General features: G+C 39.7%; 1 protein-coding gene across 1 annotated transcript; it reads right to left on the minus strand.

Moving 5' to 3' along the window:
- Positions 1–81: 81 nt before the first annotated feature.
- On the minus strand, positions 82–17,856 carry chrnb1l (cholinergic receptor, nicotinic, beta 1 (muscle) like). The gene is made up of 11 exons (XM_042512260.2): positions 17,485–17,856; positions 14,159–14,292; positions 13,828–13,872; positions 13,355–13,464; positions 12,067–12,175; positions 11,595–11,742; positions 11,212–11,397; positions 10,043–10,266; positions 9,779–9,951; positions 4,496–4,634; positions 82–4,312 (listed from the first exon to the last, which is right to left on the minus strand). The coding sequence occupies exons 1-11, from the start codon at positions 17,582–17,584 to the stop codon at positions 4,172–4,174; spliced, it is 1,509 nt and encodes a 502-aa protein (XP_042368194.1). The 5' UTR covers positions 17,585–17,856; the 3' UTR covers positions 82–4,171.
- Positions 17,857–18,047: the final 191 nt, after the last annotated feature.

Below are 18,047 nucleotides of genomic sequence, written 5' to 3' on the forward strand. Positions count from 1 at the left end.
TAACAACTGTGAATGTGTATTTGTTCTGCCCATCTCTATGCCAATGAATTTACTCTAACTATTCTTTATCTTTTCCACTCTTCTCCAGTCTAGAAATGGTGTGTATGTGCATACAGTATACACACTTTACCCACTGACCTAGAATGATGCTATAATTCATGTCTCTGTCACTGTACAATGTAAACTAAACTCCTTACAGTCCTTTTACCACAGATCATCAATCACTGGCCCTGAGCAGATTCAGGACCTCTATATTGTTCGTAATGTGAGGTACACTGCTGGGTGAGAATGGAAAGATTACATTATTAAAACTCTGTTCTACATGTTAAGCTGTGGAATGTACAAACTTTCCATGGAATATAGCCAACAGGTCACCTGATGGATTTCGATGAATGATTCATCACAGCCAGTGAGGCCATCATCCCTGCCATCCAGGATATAGAAACCACAGAGAGAATCCAGTCAGGCTCAGCTTCAGCACCTCAGAGGGTCTGGAAAAATGAGTTCTGCACAAGATGATGGCTTTTCTACAAGTTCCTGAATGAAAGGAAATGATGACAAGACCACATTAAGGCACAATGAATGTTGTTATACAGCACCAAAAAAGAAATGCTCACACTACTTTAAAGTCATATGTTGACACATCAGATTTGAAAATGGTGTCCCAAACAGTACTGAATATTTGGCCCACATCTAAAGTTGTGTTAGAGGCCACATCTGGCCTTGAATGATGACATTGACTCAGCATGAGTGTGGCTTCCTAAACTCACAAATAGGAGCTTATATGGGCCGTGTCAGGTGTTTTGTGCCAGTTCTGGGCCAAATACTGCCAGTGGACTAATGGGCAAGATGTGTGCCAGATCAGGTCCATACCATACACTCTCTGTACACAGGCCGTATGTCTGGCATGTAACAGGCCAAGTGTGGGCCACAGGAAATTACCACAGACCTTAAATTGGCTATATGTACCAGAAGAGAAGCAGAGGAATTCACAAGTTATTTTCATACTGGTTTTTCCAGTTCAGGACCTAGAAAATAAACCACATAATCTTAAATGGAAGAAGACAATTTACCACTGGTCCATCTTAGATGAGTCAGTTCAGCTAGTAACAGTTCAATTTTCATCAATGGATGTTATTTGGAAGGTGAGCATTTTACACCTCTTGTATTTATATATTTTACAATAGATTTGTTTGTTTAGGTTCATTAACATACCAGTTGTGGATCCCTCCTGCACTGAATGGGCAAAAACCAAGAGACAATAGTAAGCATTGTCCATATCAGTGGTCAGGCTTTTGGCGCTGCAGTGTGTGTGACTTCACACTGTGGCTAAACAATAGTGCTTCAGCAATGGGAGAGGAAGTAATAACCCATAAGCCTGGAGGAAGTTATCCCCACTGCCAGGTTAATGGGAATGTGCTCACCTACTGACTGGATTAACAATTTAAAATGTAATGAGATTTTGCTAGATTGGCCTGTTACTCTTTTCCTTTTACTCCACTCAGTTCTTTCATTTTCCCACATTCTTGCCCCCCACCTTCACCCACTTCTTTTCTCACTATAACTCTTGTCCCCTATACTGTATCCAGACCTCAGCAACAGGCCTCAAGTCTTAGCTGTTGAAGCCAACAAATGCCCCATTGTTGCTGCAGAGGAATGACCCCAGAGCTCTAGGAATCTGTTTTACTTTGATACAGAGGTTGAGGAGGAAGAGGAGGGCATGGTTTGGGTGGTTCAAAGAGTTGCTAGGCTCAAGGTAGGATGTGAAAGATAAAGGAGAGGCGTGAAGGAAAAACATGAAGGTAAGAAAGGTGAGCACGAAGCACTCGGCAAGATGTAGAGAAGGAAGATGAGTAAGAAGAAGATCAAGAGCCGGTCCCAGGCCTACCAGTGCTGTTGCTACGGGTAACCTGATTTATCTGATGTCCTCTTGGCTGCTTTTCCACCCGGGACCTGGATTGCAAAGAACACAAAAAAGAACATTGCTCTTTCCCCTCTCCCCCTTTTACTACCTTCTTTTTTGAAACTGTAAACACACATTTGTCTTGCTGGTTTAGCCGTTGCTCAACGCTCAATAGGAGCTGAAAAGAAAACAGCCTAAATCAGCCCAGAGAAGGGCACTAACAACATTCTCTCGTGGGCTCTCCCTCCCTTTTCTGAGGCCTCCTCCCGGTCTGAAGTGAGCAAGTGGAGTGCAAATTCAATGATTGAAGCCCTTTAAGTGCCCTTGGAAGTCACTGAGGCATTAGCAATAAAACACCCTGGGCCCACGGCTTTTCCCTGAAAAGCTCTGAGTGCGCAAATAAGGGGGACGGCGCCCTTCTCTACATGTCCCCCGTCTTTTTCACCTTCAGTCTTCTTATGCAACTACTTTGGCTTTTGTGCAGCAGCAGCAGGACAGGACGAATAGATTGTGTTCTTGGTCTTGTGGACTCACTCTTCTCCACAGAGCTTGGCAAGTGCTACATGCAGGTTAGAAACATATTTGGTCAGTTGGACACAATGAATACAATCACAGACTCTGTGGCTTTCTGCTGCAGCTCAGTGAGCATGAAAATGGCTACAGTGGAACTGTGGAATGTACTACACTGTAAGACAACTTAATCAGTGCAAAGATCCACCGTGAAAAAAACAAAATATCATCACTGAGTCAAAACTGACCCAGTTTAGGGACTGATGCAATACAGAGTTAACTTCACCCAGCACCCTTGGGTTATTTTGATCCAGTGTTACTTTTTGTATCACTGTTGGGATATTAATGCAAGGGTGGGTTTAGAAAATGTTAAATAAGAGGGAAAGACTGGGGCACATATTCAAAGGGAGACATTTTATGAAACCAGTAAAAATATGTCATTTTCAGTTGTTTTTCTCCTCTTATGGTTGTATTTAATCTCTTTGTGCATGTTTTGTGTCTCTTTTCAGTGTTTTGTGTTTCGCTGTGGTTGCCTATTGTTTCTGTGTTTTTTCGTGTTTCATGTGGTCACTGATTGACTTTCCAACAACACCTCAAACAGAGGATATATAAATAGATATATATGTATATTTACCTGGGTCAAAACAACCCATTGTGTTGGGTTCCACCGATGACTCCACCCATGAACTCTGGGTAATCCAGTATTGCATCAGTACCGTATATTGAGTAGCCAAAGTAGGTCAGTTCTGCAAGAACATTGTTGACTTCCTGAAGCCTCAGTATGCTTCAAGGCATCTAATCTTCTGACTAAACTCTTACCACTGTTTCTGCAAACACAGTCAAAAGAACAAAGTAACAAGTATTTGTAGCTTGAGTAGTTTCCCTTGCTGTATCAGACAGGCCGGGCAACATTTGAAATCTTGGTTTTAAACAACTCACTACTAAAACTTCTCATCACATAAAGATGTTTTACAGTACCTTCATTTCTATTTCTTAAACTACGCTTTAGGTTCCAACTTTATACGGCACTTAAAGGTTTATAGGTGATAAAAAAAAACAGAGGTGGTTCCACAGCCTGTCAGTGAAGGATTTTTTTTGTGATGAAAAAACCATGAGGAAATTATAATAAAACATATTCACTTATGTTTGTGAGAGGTCTCCAGGACCCCAAGCAGAACATTAATATTAAACCTTTTGATATTTAAATTTAATGGATTATGGTTAGGGTTAGGGTTAGACTGACAAAAACAATTTCTCCCTTTTAACAGCTGGGTTCTCATCTTTAAAATTAACACTACATTGCTGCCCTCTACTGCCCAAAGGCCAACACAACAATCACAACGTGTAAGCACTATTCTTGCATCAAAGCATAAAACTAAGTTTCCTTCATGTTCTGCAAAGTACAGAAGGCGCATTTAGCAAAAGAAACTGTCACTTTTGAGAAAACTGTATTTCAAGCTTTTAGACGTAAATATCTGTTAAATACATGATTTAGACAAACAATAATGCAAAACCACTGCGTGTCACCATATACACCTCCTATAAATCTATACATGGATTCTGTTATGTAGGTTATGTGTGCGCGATTCTACTTTCTGCAAAAAGGACACTGCTACCCGACCTGTCAAACACAACAGAACTTTGGAATAGTGTAACATGGAATAGGTGTTTATGGAAAGTCAGATCCGGTGATCTCAGAAATCACCAATAAGAAAAAGTGACAACCAAACAAGCTCCAACGTAGTGTGTTTTTGTCTTCTATGGGAATGGGTTGTCGGGTGTATAGTTGAAACTGGCGTCCAAGAACATGGCCAGGGTGCCCAGGGTGGTGATGATGACAAACAACCACAGGAAGAGACGGTCCACCACGAGGGCGATGAACTGCCAGTCTCCTGTCATCTGGAGGGAACACACACAAACACTAAAGCACTTACTGTAAGCACTGAGTCAGCGATGTACTGTATGTATGCAATGACACATGGACATCGTTGGGGCGTGTTCGGAACGCTCTGTGCTCAGGAGCTGTAAACGCTGAATAACAAGCTGGCCGACAGGGTGTGACGTGTCTTGCACATTTCTCACCGTGTCGTCCGTGTCCTGCTTCTTCAGCTGCTCGGCCATGTATGTCACGGCAGAGATGGCTGACTTCAGGTTGGGAGGGAGGATCAGACAGTAGCTGTCAGTGTCCGGGAGCCGCTGGAGGTGCACTGTGCTCTCACACCTTAAACAAAGTAGTGGGAAATAAATGGGCAATGAAAACACTGACACTGGCTGCAACAAGGAATTTAGTGTCGTTGAAGTTATTCAAACTTCTTTCCAAGTTTCGAAGGTATTTAACACAGCTGTGCTATGTGCTAGTGGTTTTATATACACTGTAAAAAATGTCTGTCTTCATAATACTTTGTAATCTAACAGTAATATCTTATGTTTAAATGTATGAATCTTATTTTTAAGTACACTATTGTCATTTACTTTAAAATAGTTAAACATATTTTAAGTTTTTTATGACATTACAATGTTTTATTTTACAATATAAGTACTATGCTGTTGTAACAAGAAAGTTTCTTGCCATAAATATCGTGTTATAACAAAAAAAAATCTTGTTATACAAACTTTTCACGTTATGATGTGATACTCAATATGCTTCCATACTTACTTGCTTTCTGGCCAGTGACAATAATAAACCATCTTTACAGGGGCTGGCATGTAGATTTAGCTATTGTCTCCCTGTTTCCTGTCTTTCCGCTAAACTAAGCAGACAGATATATGAGTGGAACCTTCACATCAAACTCTCATTTAGAAACTGAAAGTTCATTTTCAGGATTAAACCAATCCTTCAAGATGTCTTAAGTGCTGTCTTGTCTTGTCATCTTACTATGAAAAAGATCTGCAGAAAGGTACCTGTTGTACCTGTAAATATTACAACTTACAGGCATAAAGTAAGAATGAAAAAAGAAAATCTGCATTAAGATTAAGATTTTTTAAATATTTATGTACCAGTTTATTCAAGTCCTGTTATTTTTAAATGTTATCTTATTTTTTAGTCTTCTCATTTTTTTTACTGCTTAATCATCAGTTTATTTTAGTCTTATGATAAAGTCTCCTTTTTGATTTTGTTTTTTTTTTAACTATTTATTTATCTGTTGATTTTATTCTTAATTTTCATTTAAGTCTTATTTTTTGTTTTTCTTGTTATTTTAATTTTTTTTTACTATTTTTTTATCAGTTGATTTTATTTTTATTATTTAGTCTTTATTCTTATTATTTAGTCGTATTATTTTTCATTTTAGTCTTATTATTATTTAGTTTTATTATTTTTTACTATTTAATTTCTGGTTTATTTTATTGTCGGATTTTATTTAGTCATATATTTAGTGTTATTATTTTTATTACAGTGAACGAACGGGCTGAGTAAGATGCTGTTTACAAAAGAAACACATTATTTTGTGAGGATGCCATGCTGACACTTTGATTCATGTCCTCTGGAAGGAGTTAAAAAATGCACCAACACCCGTCACAGATGCTCAGTGAGCTCTGATTTATGTTGAGCATGTCATGAGTCACTAGAACAGCATTGTTCATCCCTGCTAAAGCGAACCAACGGTGACATTAGCTGTCCACTGTGGGACATACAGTACAGATGTAGATGTCAGTATTGTTGCTTCATAACACGCAGTATGTGTCCTTGTGTGCCCTCTAGCCACTAACGAGCCTCACTGCTACATACAGCCCCTGTGAGCACTGAGTGACAGCAGCAGCACACTGACACAACACTGGGTCAACATTCATGTGATGCCCTGACCTTTGACCCCTTCATTCTTCCCTTCACATAGCTGTTCCATAATGCAAAACATAAGAGCAGAGAGTGTCGTATTGACAGCGCTCTCAAAGTGCCATTTGAACAATTTCTGCATTTTTGTGTATTGTTGAAATCAGAGGGCAAACTATAATCTCTGAACTACAATATTCACAATTATAATGTATAGCAACTGCTGCACAGCTGTTTCCCTCAGGATAAATGAAGGTTTATATCCCCTTATCTTAAGGAAAGACACTACAGATGAGTAAGGCAAGTCTTTTAACTAATTTTTTTTTGTATTACAAATTTTCCAAAATGTTGTGTTAAAATATGCAATTTTCCACTGGTCTGAAATGTCATGGAAGCAAAGTAGCCCAAAAGTCCAGACCAGAGTCTCCCATTAAGTGCAGGACATTAGTAGATTTTTTCAAGTTCAAGTTTAACCCTCAATACTGATACTCCCTATTCATTTACACATGCTTGTTTATGCTTGTAACAGTATGTATAGTACTTGACCGCACGATACATACTGTTTTTATAGAGCAGGTCAGGCCAGGGACGCATGTGTCTGACCAGTTACACAGGTTGAGGGAAACACTTAAATAGGGTGTTAAGTATTTGCTTAAGATTCCACTTCCTCTTGCTGCCCTGTGCCTCCCATCACCCCATTCACCCTTCACCTCTTGTAAAAATTGGATTTATTTTGTTTAACCTCAGTGTCAGTCAAAAGACCACTTGTGATCAAGAAATAACGTTTCAGTACAAAGACCCTCATCAGGTTATCAAGATAATCTAAGGTTATCCTCAGGTTATCAAGATAAGCTGATGAAGGTCTTTTTGCCAAAATGTTGTTATTCAAGTTAAGTCTTGATCGCAAGTAAGAGGAACACTGTGTTTTTGTTCTAAATGTGTGTATTTAGAATTTTGATATATATGTTTTAAGAGCAGCCATTTGTTTTCTAACTTGGCTAATCGTGATGAAACTAAAGTGAACTTCTTTCTAAAATATACAAAACCCTGTCATGACCACTCAACACTAAAACATTGCAAAAGGAGATAGAGAGAGCTGTATGTCACACCTCCTGAAGACGTCAGTCACAGCACCACCTGTCAGACTGGAACTTCAGTGCATGTCTAAACTACATGCAGTCCATGTACATAGGTACACGTACATGATGTTAATAATGTGCAGAACCTCCGGCACCAGAGAGGGGAAGGCGTCAGTGAAGGAGCGGGACAAGTTATCAGAGTCACAGAGAGACAGCGTGACAACAGATGGACCGCAGGACAATAAAAATGATGTGTTTGTGTGTGTGTGTGTGTGTGTGTGTGTGTGTGTGTGCAGGGCTGAGCTATGCAGTGCTCTACATGCTGCATACCATTCACATTCCACGGCTTGTATTCATTACTGCAGATACATGATGCCCCTCTCACTATGACATGAAACACATGCACCCGTACTCGCGCACACGCACGCGTGCATTCTTCATATGGATATTCCTATATTGTTTAAGCATGCAAGCATCATCAAGTATGCAGACAAATCTCGTAAATATATTGTAAAGAACAGCACCTGGCTCCTAACTAGCCCTCTGACAGAATAACAAGATAAAAAAGAGATGACTGAACGAAAAGGCCACATGACACAGATTGAATGACCGCCATCATCCACATCAAAAACCCCAAAATCCACCTCTGCCCCCATCACTCAGCACCAGTCTCCCCTTCCACTCATCTACCCCTATCCATTCTCCACCCTCCCTCCACCTCCCTTCTGCGGGATTACCCCCTAATGTCCAACCTAAACAGAGGCTTAGTGGCTGGCGACTGTGGACGCGGGTGTGGGGCTTAGCTGGGGCTGAATATGATGCCTTTGGAACGGGATGAGAGATGCCCAGCAAAGGGTCTGCTTCAGAGGACTGTGGGGCTGTTTATGATGCCGCGGCTGGGTGGCAAGGCTGATGCCTACTGGCAGATTAGCCAGAGAGAAGCCAGCACGGTTGGTGGGACGATACAGAACGAGGCAACATTTTGTTGCATTAAATGTTGCACTACTTGCAATATGTCCACTTCACACAATTTTACTTGACTACCACTGCACAGCATTACACATTTACTTAAACACTGTATAGTTATTGTATTGTATTTTTGTTAAAATGCTAGGATTAACTCTACTATAATTTAGATAGCAAGTTGATATACAGTTTAGTGACTCATTAAAGCTTTGAGACTTGCTGATCTAAACATCCACTCTTTGGTATGGTAGGCCAAATAAAAGACCACCAGCTACTGAAACTCCAATTCAATCAACTGAAAATAGGAAAAAAGACATCACAGTTCAGCATACACTGTTTGATTCACTGTGTTCTATGCCAGATTTTCCTCAAAATCAATGTAGACTCACACAGTATGAAAGTAATTCCACTCAATTTTCACTTATGATCCACTTAAAAGTGTGTGGTGGTGTGATTACCTGTGGAGTCTACCTTTGTTTTCTTATTTTACCATGCTCGGGATGTTCCGGGTTACAGGGTGGTGGTGAAATTGGGATTTTGCAAACAGTTAGCAACCAGGTGCTAGACTATAAGCCACACACATGCAAGAGGAAGCTACAAAACTGCAGACACAGCCCTGAAAAATGCAAATATAACAAATTATTAATTCAAGCGGACAAAAACAAAAGTGGATCATGGAGTTGGCTTTAACTTTCACTTTCACTGGTGGTATTGCTTACAAACAGTAACCAACAAACACTACATACTGTACAGGGCAGCAATTCACTATCACTAAAACTAAAAAAATCAGGGTATAACAAAGCATAATAATGATAAATAATCAAAATAACAGTCTACTCCATCTGGTGTTATGCAGCTGTATCATTAATCTTTCTTAATCTGTCAGAGTACACTTCATGAGGTTGTATTAAATAAAGCATTATGTGAAGCTGAAGGAAGTCCTTCTGTTACTGTCTTTACAGATTCTCTGGGCTGCTGTGGTGATGGCTGTAATTCTGCCAAGTCTAGCACACTGTGTACTTTACTATAATAGCAAGTCTGGCATCAGATCCAACATTCACACTTTGGCACACTCCTAAAAGAAGATTCATGCCTGCACTGGAATTTTATTAACATTAATAGAAATGGCTCTCTGCTTGTGTAATGTCAGGATCAGCAGATCTTAGTCTGTAAAGAGGCTGAATCAGGATGAATGACTCTGATGGGTTTTACTTCAAGTCTGTGGTGTTTAACAGTCCTGACAGGTAAGAATATAGGAACTATAATCTTTTTGGCAGTTTAATCTCTCTCAACAACTCAACCCAAGAGCTTGCTTTATCTTTAACTATTAACTTCTGGGCTTTGTCATTCCTATTTCTTATTCTGATTCCTACTTGTTCACACACTTTAGGTAAAGTTTTGCCTACCTCAGCCTTTCTGCTAGTGCGACGACTTGGTGTCGGAGGTTTTTACTTGGATGACCAGAAATTGCCAGTTTTCATTGTGATCAAATGAGACAGTATGAATTGTTAAGCTGACTGGGACATACATTGTTAGTGAATGCATCCCTACCTGCCTCTCCAGGGTATCACGAGATCAGGGTTGATTTTGCGGAAGAAGTATTCTCCTCCAGGCTGCCTGCCATTGAAGCTTTGGGTGGGCAAGTCATCGTTAGACTTCACCAGAGCGTCATCTGCGTTTGGCCTCATCATGCCGATGTACTTTGGCAGGAACTGAATGAATACCTGTAAATTTGAGGTAAAGAAATCAGTGAAATCATCTCTCTCAAAGGTACTGAAACAACCTAGATGGGTGCTTTGTTAAAGCTAGCCTTACAATTCGAACCCAGTTCGGCATGATGTGTGTGCTGGGCGTTCGGTGGTGCAGATTGAGTACGACTACACTTAGAATGACAGAGAAAGTGACCAGGATCATGGTGAACATGACGTAGTTGACAATAATTGGGATGCCGAGGGAAGTCTCAGGGACCTTTTGAGCCAGCAGAAGCATGAAGACAGTCAGAGCGATGAGGACGGAAATGGAGAGAGTCATCTTCTCTCCTATAGACAACAGGGAGAATTAAATATAACAGTGAAGCAGAAAATATTATTCTGCAACCCAATTGGAAGACAAAAATGTTGGCATTGTGCATTTCCTCAAACCACATACAACTTTATGTTTCAACAATAATGTGGTTGGTGTAGGCACAAAACCACTTGGTTATGATTAGGAAAACATGATGTTTTTGCTTAAAATCCCCACTTTTCGTGGCACTATCCCAACAGGAAATCAAGCCATTCCTTGATAAAAAAGCAACTGCTTTTCATGACACTATACAGGCTGAAAACGCAGTAGTGTCTCTGTAAAAAACAACCTCTTTTTGTGGCATCATCTCCATGAATGCCAGTATGTCTAAGTAAAAATTAGCTTCAGTACCATGCTTTTCATGACACTTTCCACTCTGGAAATGCAGGGATGTCTCAGTAAACACTATCTCTGGTGGAAAAACATAGATGACTTACTAAAAGACAACCGATTTTGGTGTTAAACAATGGTCTGCAACTTGAAAAGCGTCCTCTCCTTGAGAAACCACTCTCATCATGATACATATAAACTGTAAAAATGTAACATATACATAGTTTGCAGAAATGTAAAATGCCAACTTTTTCTGTATTCTGCTGAATTCTGTTTAATGTTGACATCTGCAAACTTTAGGACATGACGTGATGAATTGGGTTTATCTTTGAATATGTTGGAACGGTCTTCTCTAGGTAAATAAGACAGTGCTAACATTTAGCACCATCTGACTAATGGAGTAAATGAGTAAATGCTCCAAAAACTCAACCATGGTTTGCATTCAGTCTTGTTTGCTTTCAGTTGAATCCATAATTTGTCAGTGTTGTGTGACATTAGAAACTGTATCTAGGCGTTGTCTTTCTTCCTACAATATCTCTTCTTCACAGTGATATGTTGTCACAATGTCAAAACATGTCAGATGTGCTGACCTGCTCCAGGAGGCAAGTAGAAGACAAATATAGCCAATACGCTGGTGAGGATGCAGGGCACGATGATGTTGATGATGTAGAAAAGAGGCTTCCTCTGTATGATGAGGTAGAAGGTGATGTCCTCGTACAGGTCCTCCTTAACGTTCTTTCTGGTGGGTTTGTGACAGATGGCCCATTCTCCATTTTCTGTGGAGAAAGGGACGTACAAAGTGAAAGTAATATGCCTTTTTATGATTATTGTAAATCTTTAGGACATGCATTGTTATGGTGAAACAGGTTTAAAATAAGACATGGTAGCTTAAATATATACATTAAATATCATACAGTTAGGTGAGGAGGAAACAGGACTATAAATTTTGGATGAGGTCACTGCAGACACCAACCAGTGAAAGCGTTCTCATCTATGACAATCTCTTTAATCTCATTGCTTTCTTCATCCAGAAAGTACTGCAGGTCCACCTCTGAGGCGTCATAGGTGTACGAGCGGAATATCATGCTGCAGTTCTGCCAGTCGAATGGAAAGTATGACACCTGTGGGAGAGGAAAGTATGAACTGCTACATCAACTGTGAACAGGAAAGGAGATTTTTCATAATTAAGGAATTCTGCCTGAGGGTAAAATCTAGGGTATTGTGTATTTAACATACATTGTCTTTCCTATCTTGCCATACAACTAAACTTGAGTTATGTAGAACTTAAAACACAACAGAGTTTGCAGCTTAAAGAGAGAAAAACAGAACAAAAAAAGGGGAGACAAACACAACAGAATAAAACACCATATAGAGACAAATATGTTATTGAGAGAAATACATGTTTTGTGTTCTGTGCTGTGTTATGTGATCCTTTAAGACAGTACCTCTATAGAGCAGGAGCTGCGGTAGATGGCGGGGGGAAGCCAATTGACTGTCCCATCACTGTAAACCAAGACGTTGACGTAAAGAGCCACGTCAAACTGACCATCGTTACTGTAGGGAGAAAAAGGATAGATAAATGTGGTGCCCGTATTCCACGTTATTATAGATTTTTGTCCCTGATAATACATCTTCTTTTTGTACACTGTTAATAGCATATATTTAGGAAATTATAACATTCCCTTCCAGATTTGGTCTATTTTGTGTTTGCCATCTAACCAATTTAGTAAAGCCTTAAGACCTTAAATAAATATCTAAATATACAAACATGCTCTAAAATGCCATGCTGGGGGCTTTGTAAGGCTGTTTAGCAGGGATACTCAACTTGCTTTGCCCAAGGCCACTTCTGCAATTTAAGAGGAGGCCAGGGGCAAAATAATGAAGGAACATATTTAAAATGACTTATCAAGACAGCAGACCCTTGCAGCCAGTTGCAGCAGAACCACACAAGTCAGGTGCATGCAGGGGCGTTTGTAGGACTTGAGACATTTGAGGCTTAACCTGGATCCCTCCTGGTGCTCTTTTTTTTCCTTTGTTTGCTAATTAGCACTTCACACAAAGTACAATCTCTGAACACATCGACTATCGTGTGATGACAATGAAGCGTCTGGGGTCAATGGCCAAATTTTTGGGAGATCCAGTGTAGCCATCCGATATCTAGGCCAAAACCACTTTTTCTGTGCTGGTGATTTTTGGCTAATCTTAAGGGGTTCCGAGCTTTCATTTTGACCTATGTGTTCTGCCTGTCCACACGGACTGTATGACTGCTGCTGGGATGTGATTGGTCAATATTACTCGGAATACAAAAATGTAATCCACAAGGCTCCCAATACACCAAAATCTTGTCCAATTGTCTATGGATTCTGCATACACATGCAGTTTTGTTTATAGAGATTACAAAAAGTGCAACTGTAGCTGATGGCATGTCATCAATTGATTTTTTGTAACAAATTTAATGGCAGTCCAGCAATAGTTATTGAGATATTTCACTTTAAGCCACAAATGTCAACATCATGGAAAGTTAGTAAGCTTCATCTTGTGGGGACCATAAATGTCAGTGCAAAATTCCTTGGTAATCCATTCAATGTTTGTTCAAATATTTCAGTTCTGACCAAATTGGTATACTGAATGATGGTCAGACCACCAGTGCACAAGTATATTTGCATCGTTGGCTGTGGGTTACTGTATAATGTATGATATGAATGACTGTTTGGCTGCAGATGGGACACTCACTTGTTTATGAGGTAGATGTCGGGACGCCACACCTTATTGGGAGGAATCCTCAGAACATTAATGTCATCATACTCGTCTGGGTTCCATGACAACCTGTAGTCTGTCCATGCCTAGGAGAAATGGAGGGAAGAAAGAAAGAGAGGTGAAATCATTACTACGGTGCCCTGATGTCTCTGTCATCGACATCCTAGTTCCTCCTGTCTTTGATAAGTCATTTAAACCCCACTGATCTCTTCACACACTCGCACACCACTGTCACAAACACTCAAGCTGTCGTGAATTCTAATTAGCGAGGGTGAGGGACATAAATGAAAGAGTGGGTCAGGGAATAAGAGAGATAAAGCAAGAAATAATTTGCGCTTATAAAAAGTGACAAGTCCATTTGAGGACAGAGCAGCAGAGAGAGGGGAGACAAGAATAGGGGCAGCAGAGCGTGGCTCAGTGATGAAGATGAATGTTTTTCATCCTCATACCAGATTCATGAAAACGTTGGTTGTCATTTCTTCATTCTTCTCGTTCTGTAGTGGATAGAGAGACAGAGAAAGAGACACGAGTAGATACATTAGAGATGCCGCTGTATCTTGTTGTGCATGACAGTGCTGTTACATTCAATCCAGCTCTGTGGAAACTAACTGCAGCCAGCAGTGATCTTGCAACTGGTGTGTGTGTGTGCGGGATTAAACACTGAAAGATAGCACTGCATTGCTTTAAGATAACTTCATCAAAAGAACTAAATAAATACAGGACTCAAATAATTCCCAATGATGTATTTGCATGTATGTGTGTGTATGTATTTGTATTTACCAAGCTGACAAGCTGAGAGAGGGTCATCCCCACCCGAACCATCACCTTCTCCTCCCAGTAACGAGCTGGTCGGACTTTCATGTTGTAGTTCTCAAACAGCTTCTTATGGAGCCTTCGTTCTGTTTCTGAGGCTCCTGGAAAAGTAAAGGAAGAATTAGGTCATACTTTGTCTTAGTAAATCTAAAAAAAAAAAGCACATGTGAAATAGGTCTTTTACAGGACTACAACATCTCATGTGAAATCTACAGACATCACATGACTATCTGTAAAAGACAAGACATGATATCATAGTATACCATATGTTACAATACAGTACAATACAATATAATACAATACTTGACAATTTGATGCCTTACAATACAATGTTTTATGATACAAAACTATGCGTTACAATACGATATGTTACAGTACAATACGATACGTCATAATGCGATACCAAAAGCACAAGAAAAAATTGACTGAGTGCCAAAGAACAAAATATGTCAAAAATACAGAGATTAAAAAAATAAATCATATTAATTCTATATAAACTATATATATATATATTGCATTTATGTTAATTATAGCTGCACAGGATAATTGTAATGCACACATAGTGTATAGTATTTTTACCATTAAAAACATAGAAATATAAACATACTAAATAACATCTATAATTTTGGTGTGTAAAGTATGTCAAAAACAGTTTTCATATTGAAATGCTTTTTTGCAAGATATCATGACTTTGACATTTGAATGTGCATATAACAATAAAGGAATCCTGAGATAAGCTACAATAGAGTCAAAACTTGTTTGAGTGCCATCTACATCAAGCACCACGACCAAAGCTGTTTAAATGAGACAGCATAACCGTAACACATGACACATGCCATCGGCACTGGGACCACAGCACGTTTGTTCTCTGTGGATCACTGAGCCAGGCTAGTGGTTAGAGGTTCAATTCCCACTGGGATTACTCAAGCTAAAAATATACTGTGTATGTTCATGTATACTCAGTATGACTGTACTCTGTTTAATGAATAAGATTCTAATTGTGTTAGAATATAGCATAGCTATGTATTATTACTCACAGATAACTGGAAATAAATACGGGACGTATGTGGAAGCAACATAGTCTCACAGAAACACATTAAAAGGACACAACCTGCCATTGCAAAGTCAATAAGGGTCTTTTGTCATGGTGGATACACAAATTAGGAATAAAGAGTTTGGAAATCCACACAGCGTGAATGGGAGGGGTAGTGGATGTGTCAACAAATATGGACTTTCAACCAGGAGACCGCTGTTTGTGTCCAGTGTCAATGTTGTATGCGATTTTACAGACTTTATCTGACGCGCAAAGTATTACAAAGGTATTTATTTAAAGTAGATTACATTATTTATGTCATATACAGTTATTTTAACCAAAACCACAGTCTTCTCATAAACTTAACCAAGCATTTTTTCTGGTCTCCCAACCCAAATAAGTGAAGCAACATAGTCTCACAAAAATGACTTTTTGACAAAACATTATGTGATGGTTTACCTGTTACAAATCACATGTTGAAAACAATGCCGATGCAAAGTCTTTAATGAACTGTTATAGTTTGGCTAGGTTTACGAAAGGAAAAACACTTGGATAAATTCAAAGACCCCAAAATACTTGCTTAAGTTTATGAAAAGATTGTGATAACTGCATATCATTCATACATAACATAAACTCACGTAAATAGTGTAGTTAAAAAAGCACGTAAAGTCATGACACTACACTGACTTTTGGTTTTACGTGGGACACAAACAGCTGTCTCCTGGTGGAAAGTCCATGTCTGTTGGACATGTTTGGGAATGGACTTTCTTGATATTTATACTTAATTCGTATACTCACCACAACAAGATCCTCTCTTTTGATGCCCACCACCATGTTTTGCATTGCTAAGAGTTTGTGACTATTTCAAATATTTCTAAAAGACCAGGGTGAAGGAAGAGAGAAATTATTTCTTAAACAAATGTATCGTTCAGTATGATTCTATTTATCTTGGAGAGAAATCTTAGTAACAGAAATTGGTTTTCACTAATTGCATTCACTCCAAGTAAAAGCGCGACACTACATCTAAAGTATTCAGCACCCTGCTCAATGACAGGCATCCAAAAATGTGTTTGAGTATCTACAGATGATGAATTGAATTTCATTCCAAATATTTGACAAAACAATGCATGGAAGAGACAGAGAAGGACAGATGGGACATGCAAGTGAAACAGTCAGCGGGGCAGGTGGTGTACGATGGGTAGCAAAGGTGACTGAGCTAATGTAATTGATATGCAGCAGGGGGATGGGATCAAAGGGATGTCTCAGATACCAGCTCAATCAGTGACAAAAATAGACTCTGATTAACAAACAATGGTGTGTTAATATGATTCATTATATGTTCCAGAACAGGGCAGTCTTGGGTTTTCTTGCTATTCAAGTGGAACACCATAAAGATCTTTGAGAAGACATAGAATAAGGATTTCATTTCATTAGCATTCCCCCACTTTGTATTTTTGTTTTGCTGCTGCCTCTTCTCTTCAGGGAAATCCTCTAAAATGCCCACTGAAGGGACAGGAACAGTACACCATAACCACTGTGGAGGTCACAGCCAGTGTAGAGCAGATTTTTCCTTTCCACAAGTTCTATTGAGGGGGTCAGAAGGTCAAAGTCAAAGCCCTTCAGATGAGCTCAGATAAGACCCAGTCATTGTAAATCGATTCTAATTATGACTTTATAAAAAAAAAAGAAATAATAACCAGAGGAGGTGTAATCAATACCAATTTATCCGAACTGACAGAGCGCAGTGAAATGTGAGATACTTGGTTGTTATCAGATCTTGAGTGCAAGAACGCTGAAGTTTTGAAGTGTATGTTTGGAATTGGAGGTGGAAAGGATTCTCTTCTGGAGAGCCCAACAGGAAATAGGCAAAGGTGACAGACAGAGGAATGGGAAGACTGCACTACAGGCTGCCAACAAGCACTTGGCATTTGTTTGTTTCCCAACCATGATATGGGGTCAGAAGTCAAAGTCAAAGGCAGTCAAGCATATTTGTTGTCCTTTCTCTACTTTTCTTCTTCTTCTTGTACAGTTCAACATGCGCATCTTAATTCAAAAGGCAAAGAAACAATATGTTTCTGTTAAAGAGTCAAACACTAGTTGATATTAGTGCAAACAAATGCTATATGCCTCACATAGAAATTCAGATGAAGGAAATCCGTTTTGATTGAACAAATTTATCTTGAAAACTAGATATCAATTCATGTTAAAATAAGAAAACTGGCAGTACAAATGCAACAAGCATTTCATAAAACATCCTTACCAGTAAAAGAGAGACAAAGGCAGCTGCATATGATGATAAATGTGCTCATCTTTGCATGGATGATCATCCCCATCTTCATTTGTCCAGTCATGACTGTCATGACATCTTAGAATTTTATGTGATGTCAAAGGCGCCAGTCTCCTCTATTTAGGCACTGACCCCTTTGTGTCCTCACACAAAATCTAGACGGAGCGTCCTGAAAAGACACACCTTTCTGGGTCTTGGCAACATGCACACCTCCAGCTGGATGGCAGCGAATTGGCAACTTTAGAGGCACGCACTGTTCAGCTCTCTCTCCTGTCCCTTCGTCTCTTTGTGGCCATGGCTCCATGGGTGAAACCACGGCCTGATTGGGTGCGCACGTTGGGAGTGACGAGAGGGCGGAATGTGTTTGTACTGGGAAGCCTGTGGGGCAGGCACCTGTTGGTGCTCGCCAGTCTGTACACTGCTGGAACGGTGGGAGGAAGAGGAAGTGGAGGGGGGTGGGATGGGGTAAAGGAATGGCAATGGGCTACGGGGTTATGACAATGGAGATATTTTTGTTTGTAGAACAAGTGGGTGGG

This window comes from Plectropomus leopardus, chromosome 23, assembly GCF_026936395.1.
Source record: "Plectropomus leopardus strain MGB_pleo_1.0 chromosome 23, ASM2693639v1, whole genome shotgun sequence".
Lineage (NCBI taxonomy): Eukaryota > Metazoa > Chordata > Actinopteri > Perciformes > Serranidae > Plectropomus > Plectropomus leopardus.

What these genes read in the sequence shown, in the direction of transcription:
- chrnb1l (XM_042512260.2), bottom strand. Translation starts at nt 17,584, where the DNA reads ATGACAGTCATGACTGGACAAATGAAGATGGGGATGATCATCCATGCA. An exon ending in CCTTTGTCTCTCTTTTACTG is followed by an intron (nt 14,293 to 17,484) that starts GTAAGGATGTTT and finishes TTACTTTTCCAG; the next exon opens with GAGCCTCAGAAACAGAACGA. An exon ending in AGATGAGAACGCTTTCACTG is followed by an intron (nt 11,398 to 11,594) that starts GTTGGTGTCTGC and finishes CTTTCTCCACAG; the next exon opens with AAAATGGAGAATGGGCCATC.